General features: G+C 65.5%; 1 protein-coding gene across 1 annotated transcript in view; it reads right to left on the reverse strand.

Moving 5' to 3' along the window:
* Positions 1 to 15,917, reverse strand: part of MEGF6 (multiple EGF like domains 6) — a 35,282-nt gene extending 19,365 nt beyond the window's left edge. The window contains exons 1-6 of the mRNA XM_040645534.1: positions 15,749 to 15,917; positions 10,292 to 10,414; positions 2,858 to 2,983; positions 1,860 to 1,982; positions 585 to 707; positions 91 to 228 (exon numbers count right to left, since the gene is read on the reverse strand). Coding sequence (XP_040501468.1) covers positions 91 to 228; positions 585 to 707; positions 1,860 to 1,982; positions 2,858 to 2,983; positions 10,292 to 10,414; positions 15,749 to 15,917 — 802 coding nt within the window. The remainder of the gene's footprint in view (positions 1 to 90; positions 229 to 584; positions 708 to 1,859; positions 1,983 to 2,857; positions 2,984 to 10,291; positions 10,415 to 15,748) is intronic.
* Between the last annotated feature and the right edge of the window lie 726 nt (positions 15,918 to 16,643).

Below are 16,643 nucleotides of genomic sequence, written 5' to 3' on the forward strand. Positions count from 1 at the left end.
ACGCACGGCGGGGGGGGGGGGCGCAGCGTGCAGGGAACCGCCGTGTGGACACTGGGGGTGGGGGGCAGCGTGCAGGGAACCACTGCGCACCGATGCACGTCTTCTGGTCCTCGTCCAGCTCATAACCATGGGGGCAGGTGCAGAGCGGCCCCGCACTGGTGTGGCTGCAGCCATGCGAGCAGCCCCCATTGTTTGCCTCGCAACTGTTCACAATCTCCATCTCGATACCTGCGACGAGACCCGCCAGTAGGGATGTGGGATGGGGTCCTGGTGACCCCCTCCCATGGTACTCCCTGACCCCGGCAGCCAGCCTGTAGCCCCCAGGCCCATCTTACTGGGAAACAGGCTGTACCCAGCTCCTGGGCTGGGTGGGCTCTGGAATGTTCTGCCCCTACTGCCCCCCTCCCCACGACACCCCAGGCCAACCTCAGCCCCCACACCCAGCACTGCCCCTGGCTGACAGGACAGCTCTACCCCTTGGCCAGGCCACAGCACGCCAGTGCCTGTGGGGCCTGGGGAACTGCATCGCTGCTCCCAGGTCTCTCCACACCCCAGGGTCCAGCGCCCGCCCTCTGCCCACTCACGGTAGCACTGCCGGCCGTCAGCGCCCAGCTCGTAGCCGGCGTGGCACAGGCAGGTGAAGGACCCCCGGGTGTTGAGGCAGCCGTGGGCACACTGGGCCTGCCCTGTGGCACATTCGTCCACATCTGCACGGGAGAGATCGAGGTGGAGGGCTCCGGACTGCTGGCCTGGGAGGTGCGGCCCCAGGGTGGGGCTCAGTGTGGAGGGGTCCCACTGGGGGTCAGGGCTCAGACACAGGGCTCCCTCCCCAGGTCGTGTTCCAAGGCTCTGTGACAGGCAGCCCACCGGAGCGTCCACGTTCCCATCAACAGCACCCAGGGGTAGAACCATGCTCCCTGTCAGGGCGAGGAGGGCACAGGTCTGGGCCAGCAGCATCGGGCAACGGGGTCCGTCTCTGAACCCACCTGCCTCGGCTGTGCTGCCCCCCCGTCACCAAGCCCGGTCTCGGGCCTGCCACAGGGGCCTTTCCATGGCTTGCCTCTAGGGGCCTGTGGACACCGGGGGCCATCGTCAGCCTCCCCACCCACAGCACTGGCCATGAGGGCCCAAATCCTGGGGTCTGATCCCCAACACTGCTTGGGTCACACCCCCTGAGATTCCTTGGGATGAAGCTGGCCCTCGGCCCGCTTCCTGCGGAGCCCTCCAGAGCGGCAGAGCAAGGGCGCCTCACTCCTTCCTGGTGTCTGTGCCGTGGGGCCCGTACCCCGCAGCACCGCCTCTCGGACCCCCACCTACGACGCCTGGGGAAACAGCCACTGCCTGCCCTGGATGCAGCCCGAGGGCGACGGGGGGACGTACAAGACCCCTCCCCAGAGCTGCGTGCACAGGGAGGAGGGGGCCCCCCAAATTCCTGGGATGGGTAGTAAACACTGTAGGCTGCGCGGCCTGCACCCCGGAAGCCAAGGATGAAGGGGCGTGTCCTAGAAAGCGGCGCCCAGCTGGGATCTGGGATGATTCTAAGTGCGCAAGTTTACAAACAACCCACAAAAACATCCAGAAGCCGGCTGCAGAGACAGCCTTGGCGCTCCCGGGATTCTCCCTTCCTTCGCTCCGTGGCCTCTTCTGTTTCCTTGACGACCACAAACTACTAAGCTAACACAGGAACTCCTGAAAACACAACCTGAGCCCTCCGGCTTCTGCCGAAAGGAGACTCGCGCTCCTCGAGTGTGTCCCAGTCCCCCCGTCCCCCGCCCAAGGTCGGGTGCAGCAGCGGCTGGGCCCGGGTCCCCCCACAGCTGGCCCCAGGGTGGGGCTGGCGCACGGGGAAGGCACCTTACCTTCACAGGACCTGCGGTCGGCCGCCAGCAGGAAGCCCGTGTGGCACTCACAGTGGGCGAGGCCGCGGCGCACCTGGCACGTGTGCATGCAGCCGCCGTTCCGGTCTGCGCACGGGTTTCTCCCTGCGGTCACAGGCCCAGAGGGATGGAGCAAAGGGAAGGCGGCGGGCTCCAGCAGATCTGGGGTGTCCCAGGCCTCTCATGAGTCCCCCCCAGGCTCGGTGGGGGTCTCCCCTCCCCCAGATGTGGGAGCCCCCAAGACACCCCTGAGAAGTCAGGGTGCCCACCAGCTCCTCTAAGCCCTCTCCTACTCAGAGCCAAGCCGCCCTGCAGCCCCCCAGCCCTGCGACCCCATGGCACTCTGACCACCCTGCTCAGCCCCTCAGGCCCACCCTCACTCCTGGCCTGGGACCCACGAGGCCAGGTGTGGGGAGTACTCTCGGTGCGTGCTGCATCCCAGCACCCCGCCATTTCCACATCTTGGGGCCCCCGAGCCTGCCCCACCATCTCCATCTGCAAAGCTCCTCCTTCCATGACAGGCAGCCCGAGACCCCAGGGCAAGGTGCCAGGTGGGGCCCAGCCACCCGAGGGCTGGGCCTGGGTCCCACTTGCCCACACAAAGCCCAGGGCAGGCATTAGAACTGAGAACCATGCAGGATGCCCTTCCTTGTCATCCCCCACATTCCCCATCCAGGACTTCCTGCCCCCAACAGATGCGTGATCCCAGAGCACAGCCTAAGGGGCTTCCTTCCCCACACCCCCCGGGGGCTGGACGATGCTCCCACCACCTCCGGGCAGCCAAGGGGCCCTGCCTCCCCCGAGCCCCACTTCCAGCCCCAGCGGCCAAGCAGGGAGGCGAGTCCAGTATCTGTCCCAGCAGTAGCCCTGGGCTCAGGCTTTGGGGTCCGTGGGTGGGCCTGTGGGTCTGTGGAGTACGGGAGTCCTGGTGGGGGTCCCAGCCCCAGTGCCCCTCACCCGAGGGCTGGCAGCACACTCACGGACACAGCGCTTCCCGTCCTCCTGGAGCTGGAACTCGGGGCGACACTGGCAGCGGAGCTGGGTTGCCGTAAGCTGGACGCACTGATGCTGGCAGCCGCCGTTGCCCATGGCACAGGACTGTATGGCTGGGGACACAGACAGGAGCTGTGGACACAGCCCCGGAGGATGACCCAGCCGAGGGGCCTACCTCCTGCAGAAACCCTCCAGGACCCTCTGTGGCCCTCTTCCTGTCCGTCTCTGTCCCAGAAGCAGGGACTCGGAGAGGGGACACTGTTCCTACAGTGCTCACAGGCCGGGCTTCGCTTCTCAGCCCATACACAGGGTACACAGACCACGATCCACTTCTGGATCCTTGTCCCCAGACTGCCTGAGGACCGGGTGTAGACAGGCACTCCAGAGCCACCCCGCATCACCCAGCACGGAATGCAACACACGGGGCCCTGCTGAGAGCCAGCACGTCCGGAGCCCAGAGGCCAAGCAGACTGGGAGGCTCCCGGAGGAGGCGGCAGGCCAGCTGTGGGCGGTGGGGGCCCAGACATTTCCACTCTCCCGTCGGGCCAGGCCAGCGTGGGCGCGGGGCTGCCACGGAGGTCACCGTGGCCCAGAGGCCTGGCCTCCAGCTCCTGGTGGAGCAGGCCAGCTCCTGCTGACCCTCGGCGGTTTGTGTGGGAGCAGGAGCCGTGGGCCTGGTGGCACCGAGCGGCAGCCACGGCATCCACACACGCTAGGCACGTGGCCTCGGGGCTCTGAGGACGCTAGGACCACGCTGATGCCAGAAGCAGGGCCCTTCAAGGCAAGCATGTTCGAGAAATCCAAAACACAGCACTCGTGGGAGGACCCAGTGTCCTCACCTGAGGCATAGGGCTGGGAGCCCCTGCCGAGGGTCCCAGCCCAAGGGGGTTGCGCCCAGGGAGGACACGAGGGTGGCAGTGACGGCTCTGTCTCCTGGCTGCACCTGCCACGTGCGCAGCAGAGCGGCAGAGACACGAGGCCTGGGCCCAACCACGGCCAGCCAGGCTGCCCCCGTCTGCTGTCCCCTCAGCAATGAACCCCCTTCCCCACCCAGCCACCCCAACTCTGCTTTGATCCCCCAAGGCCCCGCCTGCCCCACCTGCCACGCTACGCTTCAGCCACCACTGTCACTCAGACGTTTCCGAGTAGGACCTGAGCCCCCCGCCCCAGTCCTGGGGCTGTTCGTGTTCATGACTCCAACTGCACCCCTGCTTGAGACTCGTAATGGGGACCAGGAGCCCCTCCTGACAGGGTAGGACGGGCACACAGACAGCGGTCCTGGAGCCCGGGGCAGGGGGGCCGGCAGGACAGGCCCCACGGCCACCAGGAGGACCCAGGGAGCTGTGGCAGGGCGGGCAAGGAGCCCCTCCTGCCAGGCAGAGCCCCCAGGTCAGGCCCAGGGACAATTAGGCACAGCGCCTGCGGCAGCAGGCAGGGGAGAAATCACCGGCGGGGGGACAGGCAGAGGGAGCCCGGGCTCCGGTCTCCTGCCACTCGGCCGCACGGTCCTGAGGTCCCAGATGCTCCCCAGCTGTGTGCATGAGGGAGCCAAGCCCAGCGTCCTGTGCCACGGGTTCCCGGAAAGCTCAGCGAGCAGATTCTTCTCAGCACTGGGCTGTCAGCTCGGGGAGGGGCCGGCTTTGGCGTGGTCAGTGCCCAGAGCTGGTGGGGACGTTTCCAGGCCCCTCGGGTCACTGCACAGTCCGGCCATGGAATCCACGTCCCAGCCTGGACGCTCCCGCAAATCAGGACCGCGCTCCGACCTGAGGCAAAGCTGAGAGCCCGGCAGAAACTGGGAGGTTCTGGGGCGAGTGCTCGTGTCCCTCCCAGAGTCACAGGTGAACCCCTAAAACCAAACCCCCGACATGACTGTGCTCGGAGACAGGGCTTTCGTGGAGGAACTTAAAGTTATGTGAGGTCATAAAGGTGCGGCCCCGACCCGACAGAATTGACGTCCTTGTAAGAAGAGACGTGAGATCTCTGTCTCTCTGTGTCTCTCCCTCCAGCACAGGAGGCCACGGAGAGAAGGGCCACCAGGAAGGGGCCCCCACCAGGAACCACTGGTGGGCACCACGATCTGGAGCTTCCCACCTCCAGAGTGGCGAGAAAGTAAATTTCTGCTCCTCAAGCCACCCTGTCGCGGTGCTTGTTACAGGGGCCTGAGCTAATACATCCTCCCCCCGGGTTTGCAAGTTCCAGGACACGCGGCTGGAACCCTCGCGGTTCCAGGAGCTGGACTGCAACCCCGCCTTCTGCCGGCAGGGGCCACCACCACCCAGGAGCCTGGGGTGAGGTGTCCACTCACAAAGGCAACAGGCCCCCGAGCTAACACCCACATCCGTGGGGGGGGAGGGGGGCTCTGCCTGTGCCCCCACCCCCAGGGGCTCTGCTCGTGCAGGCACAGGGGGCAGCCCTGAGACCTGGGCGCGGATTTGGAGCTGGAGGCCAGCATCAGGTGCGTCCGAGTGCCGTGGAGCTGGACGGCTGACTCGGAGTGGCTCTGCTGGCACGGCAAGGGGCTGTGCCCTGGCAGGCCCCCAGCGGGAGGGCAGGGCTGTCAGCAGCATGCCGAGCCCACCAGCCAAGCCCAGCCCCGTGGTTTCTGGGCGGGCTCGGGGGTGGCTCTGGCTCCCGCTGCCTTCACGGGGTTTGGTAATTACTGCCCTCGGACTGGCTTGGTTTCGAGGTCCCAAGAGCCTCCCGCCACATGTGGTCAAAGGCCACCCACACGGTCCTTCCTTCTAGAAAGTCCTCTGCTGGAGACAGGACCAGCATGGCAGGGCGGAAGGGGAAACTCACTTGGGCTCTGCCCGCCTCATCCCTCCGGGCATGGGTTGCCTGCTCCTCTGCCTTTGCGTGCTGACCTGCCCCCCACCTCCGGCTGGGGCCCCCTGCTGCAGGCAGCCAAGAGTAATTGAGGCTCTGCAAGTGGCCACCTTCGCCCACGTGCCAGGGGCTGGACCAGCCTCATCACAGACCACACACCCACCAGCCACCACAGCTCCGAAGTCCCAGCCAGGGAGAGACAGCCACGAGGGGGGGCCCCAGGACCCAGGCTGTGCCACCGCCTGCCCAGCACCACCCACCTCGAGGTAAAGCTAAGGCAGGAACCGCAGGCTCTGCTGTCGCCCCTGGGTGCACACCCCGCTGCTGTTCACACAGCCCAGCCCCCGACCCCATCCCTAGCTCCAACCCTCCCTGCCACATGGCCCCATCTGCTCTTGCTTCCCGCTGGGTGACCGCTGCCCGTGGCTCCCCTGGACTGGACCGTGACCATCCCATCACCCCTGGGTGCTGGCAGGCTGCACTGCAGGGCTCCTGGGCTTGGGCAAAGCCACGACTTCCCAGGGGCGTCTCAGGGGTGGGGCTGCCCTTCCTGCCGCCGCATCCAGACTCATGGCCCCCTCAGGGCTGGGAAGGCACACGCCTTTCTTGCAGCTGCAGCCCGCTTCGGGATTTGGGGGGCACTAGAGAACGTTCTCAGAATTGCACGTGCAGCTTCGCAGGGAGGGGTCTGGAGACGAGCCGGAGAGCTCTACCTTCCCGCCGCCTGTGGCTTTGGTGCCAGCCCCAGAGGCTGCCAACAGGGCCTCCGGCAGGGCCAGACAGCCTCCCCTCTGAGGGCTAGAAGGCCCTGTGCAGTCCCTTGCTGCCCCCTCACTGGCAGACCCCCCGGCCTGGTGGGGAAAGAGACTCCCCTGAGGCCCAGGGAAAGGCAGAGCTGGGGAGCCCCTCCTCCATGCTGTGGGCACCGCAGGGCCCATGGGACTCCCAGGAGAGGGAACCAGGGTAGGGGCTTCCAGCCATTGGTGAAGGGGGGTGGGGAGTGCATGCTGACGCCAGAATCCTCCCCAAGGGCTGGTGTTGGGATGGGAAGAGTGAGGCGAGTCCAAAAGGCCATAGGGGCAGAGGCCGAGGGGAGGGGGAAGACGGACACCCCACCTCTGTCAAGTGGCCGGCCCAGGGCATCCAGGGATATCGTGCTCCCTCACAGAGACCCCCTGGTGTACCGCTTGCCTAAGGGGACAGGGAGAAGCATCCAAATCCAAGAGCAGGATCCAGAAGGGACCTCGGGGCAGGTGTCCTGCTGGCTCAGAGCGCACGGCCGCACAGAGGAGGTGGGGAAACCAGCGCCAGGTGCTCCAGCACCCAGCGGCGGGTGTCCGTGGGTTACGAGGTGTCCCGGCAAAGCAAGAACATCACCTGACCAAGCACTCCCAGGCCTACTGCCCCAAGTTGGAAAAGGAAACCCAGCTCCATGACCTGAGGGTGACAAGCCGGACAAACTAACCCCGGGCCCCGCACCTCCCACCTGAGTCTGGCGGACACCCGGGAAGGCTCCCTGGCAGTGGAGTGCCCCACGATGCCGGGCTACTGCTGCTTCTCTGGTGCCCAGGCTAAGTGGGTGGTGCTCGGGGGCCTCGGGCTAATAGCAAAATCCTTCTTGCAAATTCTCATTTTTAAGAATTGAAACGCTCTTGTGTTTTATTTCCACCAGATCTTCTGCAAAGGAGAGTTGGGGGAAAGCTGTGCATTTCCTGTCCTCTCCCTGCCTTGGAGGCAAGTTCCACAAGTGTTTCAAGGCCCCACTTGTGTGTTTCAAGCCCCCCCCCAAGTGTGCCTCCTTTGAGGACTTCCCGACATCCCTCAGGGCCCCATGACCTGGCAACATCCTGAGAGATCACAGCACACAGGAACAACGGTCAACTCCCCGGGACTCCTTCTCCACCCCCAACCTCCCAGCTGCTGGAGGGGAGCGGGCGCCTGGGGCCATTTCCTGCCAGCTGAAAAGTCCCAGGAGAGTGCACAGCACCCCTCCCCCAGAAGAGGATCCCAGCAGGCCCCAGGGGAGGGGTTCCAGAGCAGCTAGCAGCTGTACCCCAGCTGTGCAGCAGGCCTCACAGCTGCCAGGGGGATGGGGGTTCCGGTACTAACTCCTCCCATAAGCATCTGCTGCAGCCCTCGGGTGGTCTGAGCGCAGAAGGCGCCCTGCCAATCTCGGACCAGGCCCAGCTCTTCCCTTGTCCTGTACCCGGGAGTCCTAGAGGAGAGGGGGCCAGGGCCCCACAGTTCCCGAGAACTGGCAGGAAGTCCAGCTCCACCCCACTCAGAGCCCTCGGAGGGTCCAGCAACGCCCTCCACCAGGCCCCTACCTGGAAGCCCTCATTCGTGATGTGAAACGTGGGGCCACACCTGCCTACACACCCAAGGCTGCCAGTGCAGCTGGACGGGTCCCTCAGCCACCAAAAGGGGTACATTAGCGAGATGGGCAGACACTTCCCTCTGCCTGGGAAGAAGCTCCCTGGAGAACCCTGTCCACTCCAGAAGTTTCTAGCAAAGCCCAGGTCCCTCCAGGAACGGCAGCTCCCAGTGGACCAAGCCTGACAAATCCGCCCCAATCCCAGACTCCCCTGGGGGACCCAGGCACCGGCCTGCACCCTGGCAAGCTGTCAGCTCCTAGGAATTTTTGGTACAAAGAAGCCACCAAAAAGAGCCAGATGTGTGCAGGTAAGCGGTGTACGGTGTAGATCTCCTGCTGGGGGTTACGATCAAGAAAGAGAGAGAGAAGCTAAACACCAGCGTTGAGGAAACCACGTCTGGCGATGGGGAGGGGCCAGGAGGTGGGCAGCAGCACCGAGAGAGCCGGAGGCCGCCTGGGGCCCGCCTGGGTGCACGGTGTTGGGGTGCCAGGCAGAGGGACCCTGAGGTCCCAGCAGCCTCCCGCCAGGCTGTGCAGACCACACCCAGGAGCCCCGGCAGCAGACCCTGAAGAGACCTTCAAAATAAGCAAATGCCACAGATCACGACTTCTGGAGGCCGGAGCCCACGCAGGGAAGGCTCCTGGGAAGAGCTCCAGCATAGCAAGGGGATGGGCTGGGGGCCAGGGCAAGGCTGAGGGGCGCCCCTCCGAATGTCCCTCAGCCAACAGTGTAAGGCCACTCTTAGAGGCCACCACCTGTTCCCCTGTGGCCAGGAAGGCCAGCATTCATCCTGTCCGTTCCCCCCTCAGCAGTGGGCACTCCTGCCGTCCAACACCGCAGTGAAGGCCATCATCGGCGGACAGGGAGACCAGAGAGACGGGGGGAGGTGTGTTCCAGCCCCAGGTCCCGCACAGGGGAGCCCATGGCAGGGAGGGGGCAGAGGGCACCAGGCCCAGCCCAGCCCACCGTGGGCCAGCCCCCAGGGACCCCCCTCTCTGGGATGTCCAGGGGGCCTGGGTGAACCAGCAGGCTCCCAGAAGCCCCCTCCGCAGCCCCCAGCAGACAGCAGCTGGGGGCCGCAACCCGTCAGATTTGCCTGGAAGCACATTACAACACTTCCCACATCTGTTTCCACTTCCCAGCCCCGAGAAGCCATGGGGCAGCTGCCTCACGCCCTGAGCGGCGCCCGGACATGTGAGAGTGTGTGTGCCCGGAGGGCCCCCCGGAGCTGGCGGGCCGCCCTGCCACAGAGCAGCAAGCCGTGCGGGAATGAGGCCGCTCGGAGCCCGCCGGGCCCACTCCGTGTCTGCGGGGTGGAAACGAGGGGTGTCCTGCCCCCCAGAGAACGACCACCACACGGCCTCCCGGACACAGCAGCCCCGTGCCCTCAGCCCCTGTACCCAGAGCCAGCCAAGGGACCAGACCCTGGCCTGCAGACCCTCCACCCTCCACGCCCCAGCTCAGCGGGCGCCTGGGGCCGTCCCTCTCTTCCTGGAGACCCTCCGTGCTTGCGGGGACAGCAGGCTGTGGCCAGGACACCTCCATCAAGTCCCCACAGAAGAAAGGCCCTGCAGGGGAAGTAGGGGCCAGGGTCCCGCTTCTCAGCCACCTCTTCCCCACCTGCCACAGCCAGGCCCCAGCACTCCCCAAGGCTGGGTGGGGGCACCTGGGCCCAGGAACCCCAGCTCTGTGGGCCAAGAGTGGCCTCATGCTGGCCCTGCCCCTGCCCTCACCAGCCTCCCTGCCACCCAGCAAGCACCCAAGTCACCCCTGAGTTTGGTCCCCAGGCCTGGGACCCTGCTAACCCACCACCACAGCTTCTGAGAAGGCCCTCTACGTTACGGTGGCCCAGGGGCTCCTCCCCAAGTCAAGAGAGGCCCCCCAGGAACATGGCCTCAGTATCCCAGGGTCGCAGGGCTCAGCCTCAGCATGGGGGAGCCAGGCCCTGGGGACCCAGTCTTTCCCTCACATGCTTGGAGGGCGCACTGCCCGTGACAGGCCTCCGAGAGCCCCAAGGAGCTGCACACAGTCCGCAGGACACAGCCACTGAGCAGACAGGCCCCCTAGCGTCTCCTAGTCCTGGAGCACAGGGAGCCCAACCCCATCCCGGTGGGCACAGCCAGGAGCGTGGGGGCACCGCCGAGGCCAGGAGCCCAGGCAGGGAGGTGGCATGGGGCCCAGGCAGGGGGCCAGCCACTCCCAGGGCTGCCTGGTGCTTACCCAAGCAGGTCCTGCCGTCCGCATGGAGCCGGAATCCAGGCTTGCACTCGCAGAGGTAGGAGCCTGGTGTGTTCACACATCTGTGCTGGCAGCCACCGTTGTGCAACTGGCACTCATCCACGTCTGGACGGGGACACAGGGCCTAGGGTTACCCGCCAGTACCCACCTGGGCGGGCCCCAGGGACCCCAGCCAGGTCCCCTCCCTGAGGACATGGAACCCCACCCAGGTGCCCGAGCTCCGAGCTCTGAGCCCACACTTGCCGGAGCAGAGTGGGGAGAAGGCAGGGCCCGTCCCTCACACCTAGCCAGCCTGCTCGGGGGGAAGAGCCACCATCCCGGGGGTGGCCAGAATGTGGGGCGCGCCGGGGGTCAGACAGAACACAGGGAGCAGTGGTCTGGACAACGCGGCGGCTGCAGAGGACACTGGGCTGAGGCGGGAAAGGCCCCGCTCCTCATGCCTTTCAAGACTGAACTTGGAGCTAAAGCTCTGTCCCAAAGTCCAGATCCAGAAGTACGCTCGGGACGTGCCGGCCGTTTCTCTGGGACCCATGAGCCCAAAGGGAAAAACCAGCAACTCATGAGATGCCCTTGCCAGGCTTTGGCAGGGAGAGGAGTGTGGAACAATGTCCCCCCAAATTCACATCCAGTAAGAGCCTCGGGTGTGGCCTTAAGATGCTGGTGTAATTAGTTATCCGTGCTGGATAAGGGGGGCCCTAAACCCAGCGACTAGGGTCCTGATCGAGACACACAGGAGGGCAGAGGTTGGAATGAGGTGGCCACTGCCAAGGAACAAGGGGGGCCACGAGAGGCTGGAAGGACAGGAGAAGGAGGGGTCCTCCCCTGGAGGTTTCAGAGGGAGCTGCTGCAACCTTGATGTTGAACTTTCAGCCTCCAAAACAGCCCGATAACAAACGTCCATGGTTGTATTTGTTTTGGTCCCGGGAAACTCGGGTGGTGTCGGCCTGGGTCCCCCGGGGGCCTCCCAACGCCGGGGGACAGACGACCACCAGCAACATCCCCAGGACAGGACCTCATGGAGGTCCCAGGCACTCTGCTTCCAGGCGAACACCTCCCAGCTGAGACCACCAACCACCAGGGCCAGACATTCGTGCCCACCAAGCCTCAGGCCCCAAGGAAAGTGGTGACCAGAGGAGGATGGGGCCAGCCCAGAGGCCCTGCAGAGCCACCCCAGGAGCCCAGCTGAGCACCCCAAGAGGGCCACCTCCTCCTGCAGGAATGCAGAGGCACGGAGAAGTTGGGGGCTGCCCTCACCTCTCATCCCTCCCTCCAGACTTCTATCCACCAACCTGGGCCCCCAGGGAGGCTGGGCAACAACGGAGGTGGTAAAAACAGGCTGCTGACACACCAGTGTGCGAGCTAGCGCGAGGAGGGACACAAATCTCCGGGAAACATGAAGACCGAGGAAGGGAGCCACTGCAGACACGGGGGGGCCCGGGGGCACCAGGCACGGGGACCGAAGCCCAGGCCCGGGCCTCGGGCCAGTCCACACTCCTCAGACGCCAGCCTCACCAACGGAGCAGCCAGCTTCCCCAACCACAAAAGCAGGGAGACGGACACACGGACGTTCCACTCCAACATCTACAAGCCACGACTCCACCCTCCAGTTCCCACCCGTGCAAATGCCCAGCTTCCATGCTCCCAAACGAAAATGCCCGCCGTCTGAGCCCACTTGTGAAGGGTGCCAAAGGTGGGGCACAGGCGAGGCTCCCCCGGGCCAGCGCCAGCCCACCAGCTTATGCTTCCCACACACGGGAACCACGCCACCAGCCCGCGCTCTGAGAATGGACCTGGCACCCCAGAAATGACACCAAACCAGCTCCAGGTGACCAGCTCTGCACACAGGCCAGGTCCACTCCAGGGAGACCCCCGGGGCCCTGCCAAGTGCCTAAGAGAGAAGACCAAAGACCCAGGGAGGCTCTCTTCTGCCTGTGGCAGCCTGGAGCTCTCTCAGAATGGAGCCAGGTGATTCTCGGGAAGCAGCCTGAAGGCAGAGGTCAAAGGCCCCCAGCAGAACCCCCAAGAGGGTGGGGACAGAGGGACCCAGGGCCCTCCTGCAGGACAGTCAGCAGGGAGGCGAGTGGATGGAAGGGCAGGGTGGGCAGCACCCACCCACAGGGGCTCAGAGAGGAGGTAAAGATGAGACCACAGGGAGCATAGCCCTGGGCACACAGTAGGTGCTCAGCGAAGCTTTGGGGAAGATGTGCCAGGTATGTGCTGTCTGAGGAGGGTGGATGGCAGCCTCAGTGTCCAGACCAGCCCTGCCAGGCATCATTCCGGCCCACTGCTGTGCTCCTGACGCTGGGTGCACAGGCGGGCAGAGACGCTGGCTTCTGGAAACCCTGCTCTCAGCCGGCAGCTCCACATTCACACTCGGCTCAGTCCAGACCCCCAGAGGGGGGAGAGGCTGGCTCAGGTGGCTGTACACCCCTGAGCGGCTCAGACCCCTGGCTGGGGGGCCAAGCCCGCCTGGAGGACCACATCCTCCAGCAGCTCCTGGGCAGGTCTGAGCAAGCCGTCCAGGACGGAAGGGGAGCCCCAGACAGCATCAGCCCCTGGGCCAGCCCGACAGCCCTGTGCGCCGCAAGAATACCGAATGGACAGTCTGGGAAGAAGCACTCGGGGGATGCTGGGGCAGGAGACTGCCATCAGCCAGCAGGGCCCCTGCAGCTGGGCTGCCCCGACAGCCGGGGCCTCCCACCCACGTGACCAGTTCTTCGGGCCCCCCTGCTGCCCGCAAAGAACATTCAGATTCAAGTGTCCACACCAGCGGACAGAAATCCTGCTCCCTGCTACGATGCATAGGCCCACGTCTGCAAGCCATCTCCCATGGCGCCCCTCTTGGCAGGGGCAGGCACACTGACTGCAGCCCCAAGCTCTCCCCTGGCCCCTGGAGCTGCCCTGCCTGGTGATTGGCAACCTGCCCCTGGCAGGGACAGGATCTGTGAGAGGTGGCCTGGCAGGTGCAACGACACTCAGCCACCGCGTCCAGCACCACCGCGTGCTGTCAGCCTGTGTGGGGGTCTGGACACAGCGGGCAGCTCGAGGCTGAAGGACCTGAGGCCTCCCCCTTCACTCTCTGGGCAAGGGAAGCCTGCTGAAGGGCGGCGGGACATTTGGCCACCCGACCTCCTGCTGGAGCCCCTTCACAGAGGAGACCGACACTCAGGAAGCAAGCCAGGACCCAGCTCCCTAACCCTGCCTGCCCCACTCCCAAGGCAGCCACGTGGGGGCAGAACAGAGCTGTCCTCAGCCGGCTCCAGCCACCTAGAGCTGCTGACCCTGTGACTGTGACTGTGGCCGCATCTGTGACCTGAGAGCCACAGGCTCAGTGATCTTCAAGGAGAGTGGGATCAGCTGAATAACAGCCCTCCAAAGGGTTGCATCCTAATCCCTGGAGGCTTACGAGCAAAAGGGCCATTGCAGGTGGGCTTGTGTTAAGGATCCTGAGGTGGGCCCTGTGTCATCACCAGGTCCTTAAAGGAGGGGGCAGGAGGTCAGGGAGAAAGAGATGGGAAGACACGGGGCCTCTGGCCAGCCCGGCCTCCTGACTCCCCCAGTGAGGTCCACTGTGCTCTCTGGGGCTGGATGCCTCCCCGGGGCCTGTCCTGCAGGCCTGCTCTCTCTGGCCGTGCCAACTTGCCTACACGCGGTGCTTCCTGGCATGGGACCGGTGCCCTGAGACACCCCAAACAGCAGGGCCCCAACTGAGCACTGACATCTTAGGCCCTGGAACTACAGAGAAAATATCACTCTCCCAGACAGCACAGAGGGGAGCCTGGATGCTCCCCACCCTCCCCCCAAGCTGAAAGAGAGCTTGAAGGCCCGTGTCTCCCATGCTGACCCAGCGGGGGCAGGGATAATAGCCTGGTGCAAACCCCCTCTGCCCTCCCCAGCCTGAGGCCCAGCCGCCACACGTCTGGTGCAGGTCATGCCTGCACGGGGAGGAGCTGGGAGCCCAGGAGCAGCAGGTCCGGAGCCAAGCTATTTGAAGGAACATCCAGGCCAGGGGCCCTCGGGAGCGTGCGGTGCTGCCCTCAGCTGAGCTGTGTGGCTCGGGACTTCAGCGGCCTGGTGATGGGAACTGCCTCTCACCCTGGCACACGGTGCTGACACATCACCGTGGCGACAGTGGGCTGGCTCCCCAGCTCCTGCCTAGGGCACCCTACCGCGATGTTGCAGGGAGCCCACGGATGCTCCATCAGCTTCCCAGGCCAGGGGCTCATGCCGGGGTCGAATAAGCTGCCCCCTGCAGAGACCCCCTAATCAGCCCCTTCTGAAGCCTCGCCCATGCTTCCACGGAAATCTGAGCTCTCTGGGACACTGCCAGGAAGCCCACTCACGTGGTCCTCAAGTTCAGAATCCTGCTCTCCCCCAAACATGCCACAGGGTCCTCATGCCCAGAGATGGCACCCCATCAACCACAGCCTCCTCTCCACGCAGGCCCCAGAGCAGGGCCAGGGCTCCCCCAAAGCCTAGCCCCACGCAGCCCCAGCCTCTGGAGGCTACACAGCCTCGGGCACTTACTGCCACCAGTGTGGCGACAGCACTGGCCTGGCCTTGGCTGAGCCACCGAACAGGAAGGCTGCCCACGCCCTGGGGACCCAGCCTGGAACCCAGCTGGCCGAGGGACAAAGCCAGGTACTGCCGCCATCAGGGGCCTGCCGCTCAGTGCTCCGTGTGCCCTCTGGCATGGCCCAGGGGACAGCAGAGCAGGGCCAATACCTCCAAGAAGACCAGGTGCCCGACACAGAGCCACATTTAGGGGCCGGGGACAGCCTGGAGGGGAGCGCCCTGCCCCTGCTGTGACCCCGGTGCGGACTCCCCTGGCCCCCACCTCTGCCTCCCATTCCTGAGGATGACCGGCCCCAAGCTCTAAGGAGCTACCGAGGGGAGGCTGGCCCAGCGTGCGCACCAGATCTAAAGTGCAGGGAGAGGCAGGATGGACACAGACAAGGGTGCATCCGCTTTCCATGACCTGCTGGGGTCCTCCTGGGCTGACCACACCCCCAAAGCTTGGGGACTCTGGAAGGGCAGACTTTACTTAGGGACCCCAGAGGGCTCTCTTGAGCCTGCCTTCTTGCTTGACACCCCCACCTCCCCCGGAGCTGCCAGGGCCTGGGAAATGCCCCACCCCACCCCGTGCCACAGGCAAATGCAAGGGGCTGTTCTCTTCCCTCTGGTCAAGAGACCGTTCAGCTGTCAGCAGACCCTGCAGCCGGGCCAGAGAGGGGACGGAAGGTCCGATGACTCAGGGAGGAAGGGCCCTGTCCCAGAGGAAGCGGCCGGCAGCGGCACGGCCCCCGCCCTGCTCCCTCCAGCCTCCGCGCTGTCAGCCAGCTGCCTGGGCGCTAGCTTCAAAAAGAGGTGCAAAGGGAGCCCACGGCGGAGCGGGGCGCCCGCCCCCCCACCGCCGTGCAGAGCCCGCCCAGCGCCCACCTGGCCTCCGGTCACCGGCGCTCACGGAGTAGCCGGCCTGGCCCAGGAGGCACGGGTAGCAGCCCCTCCAGAGGTAGCGGTAGTGCGTGCCCGCGACGCGCGCCAGGCCCCCCAGGAGTCCGAGGCACCAGAGCGCCGCCAGTCCCCCGCGGGCGCGGGACGCTCCCATGGCCCGTCAGCCAGCGGCTCGCACCCCAGCGGCCCCGCCGCGCTCTGAGCCCGGCGCCCCGCCCCTCGCTTTTATGTTCTCGGCTTTCCCTCCGCCCCCCGCAGGTGAAGGCCAAATCCTCGAGGCGGAGAGACCGCCCCCGCCGCGCCCCGCCCCTGCCCCTCCCCCGCGGGCCGCCCTGGTCCCCCAGTGCACTAGCCCGCGCCCCGCGCTTTCCGGCGCGGCGCGCGCTCTGGCACCCGGACACAGACCCGCGCGCACGCACACAGGCACCCCTCGGGCAGACACACAGGGACACGTGCACAAACAGACCCACGTGTGCAAATACGCACGTGACACACACGAGACCCTGCACGGACATGTGCAGCCACGCCGAACGCATACGTTCCCAGCACCCCCACGGAAGACCCCCATGCAGTAAAGAGGCCACCCTGGTAATGCTGCTCAGGGCTTTGGAAAGACAATCTGTGGGGTTGGGTTCTGTCAAGTGTCAGGTGGATGGGGAGCCAGGCCCCTTGAGTCCAACCCACCGAAGTGGAAACCCCAGGGGTAAAGACACCTGCAGCCCCCAAGCCTGTGTCCAGCTCCCCGCACTATTGTGTCCTCCACTGGACAGGGGCTGGCACCTAGAGGGAGTCTGGGCGAGGGGATCCCTGCACCCCTGCAGCAGAGCAAAAATGGACACCCAAGCAAGGGCAGCAAGCCCTGGTGTCAGGCTCCATTAGC

Source organism: Ursus maritimus, unplaced genomic scaffold, assembly GCF_017311325.1.
Source record: "Ursus maritimus isolate PB19 unplaced genomic scaffold, ASM1731132v1 scaffold_32, whole genome shotgun sequence".
Classification (NCBI taxonomy): Eukaryota; Metazoa; Chordata; class Mammalia; order Carnivora; family Ursidae; genus Ursus; species Ursus maritimus.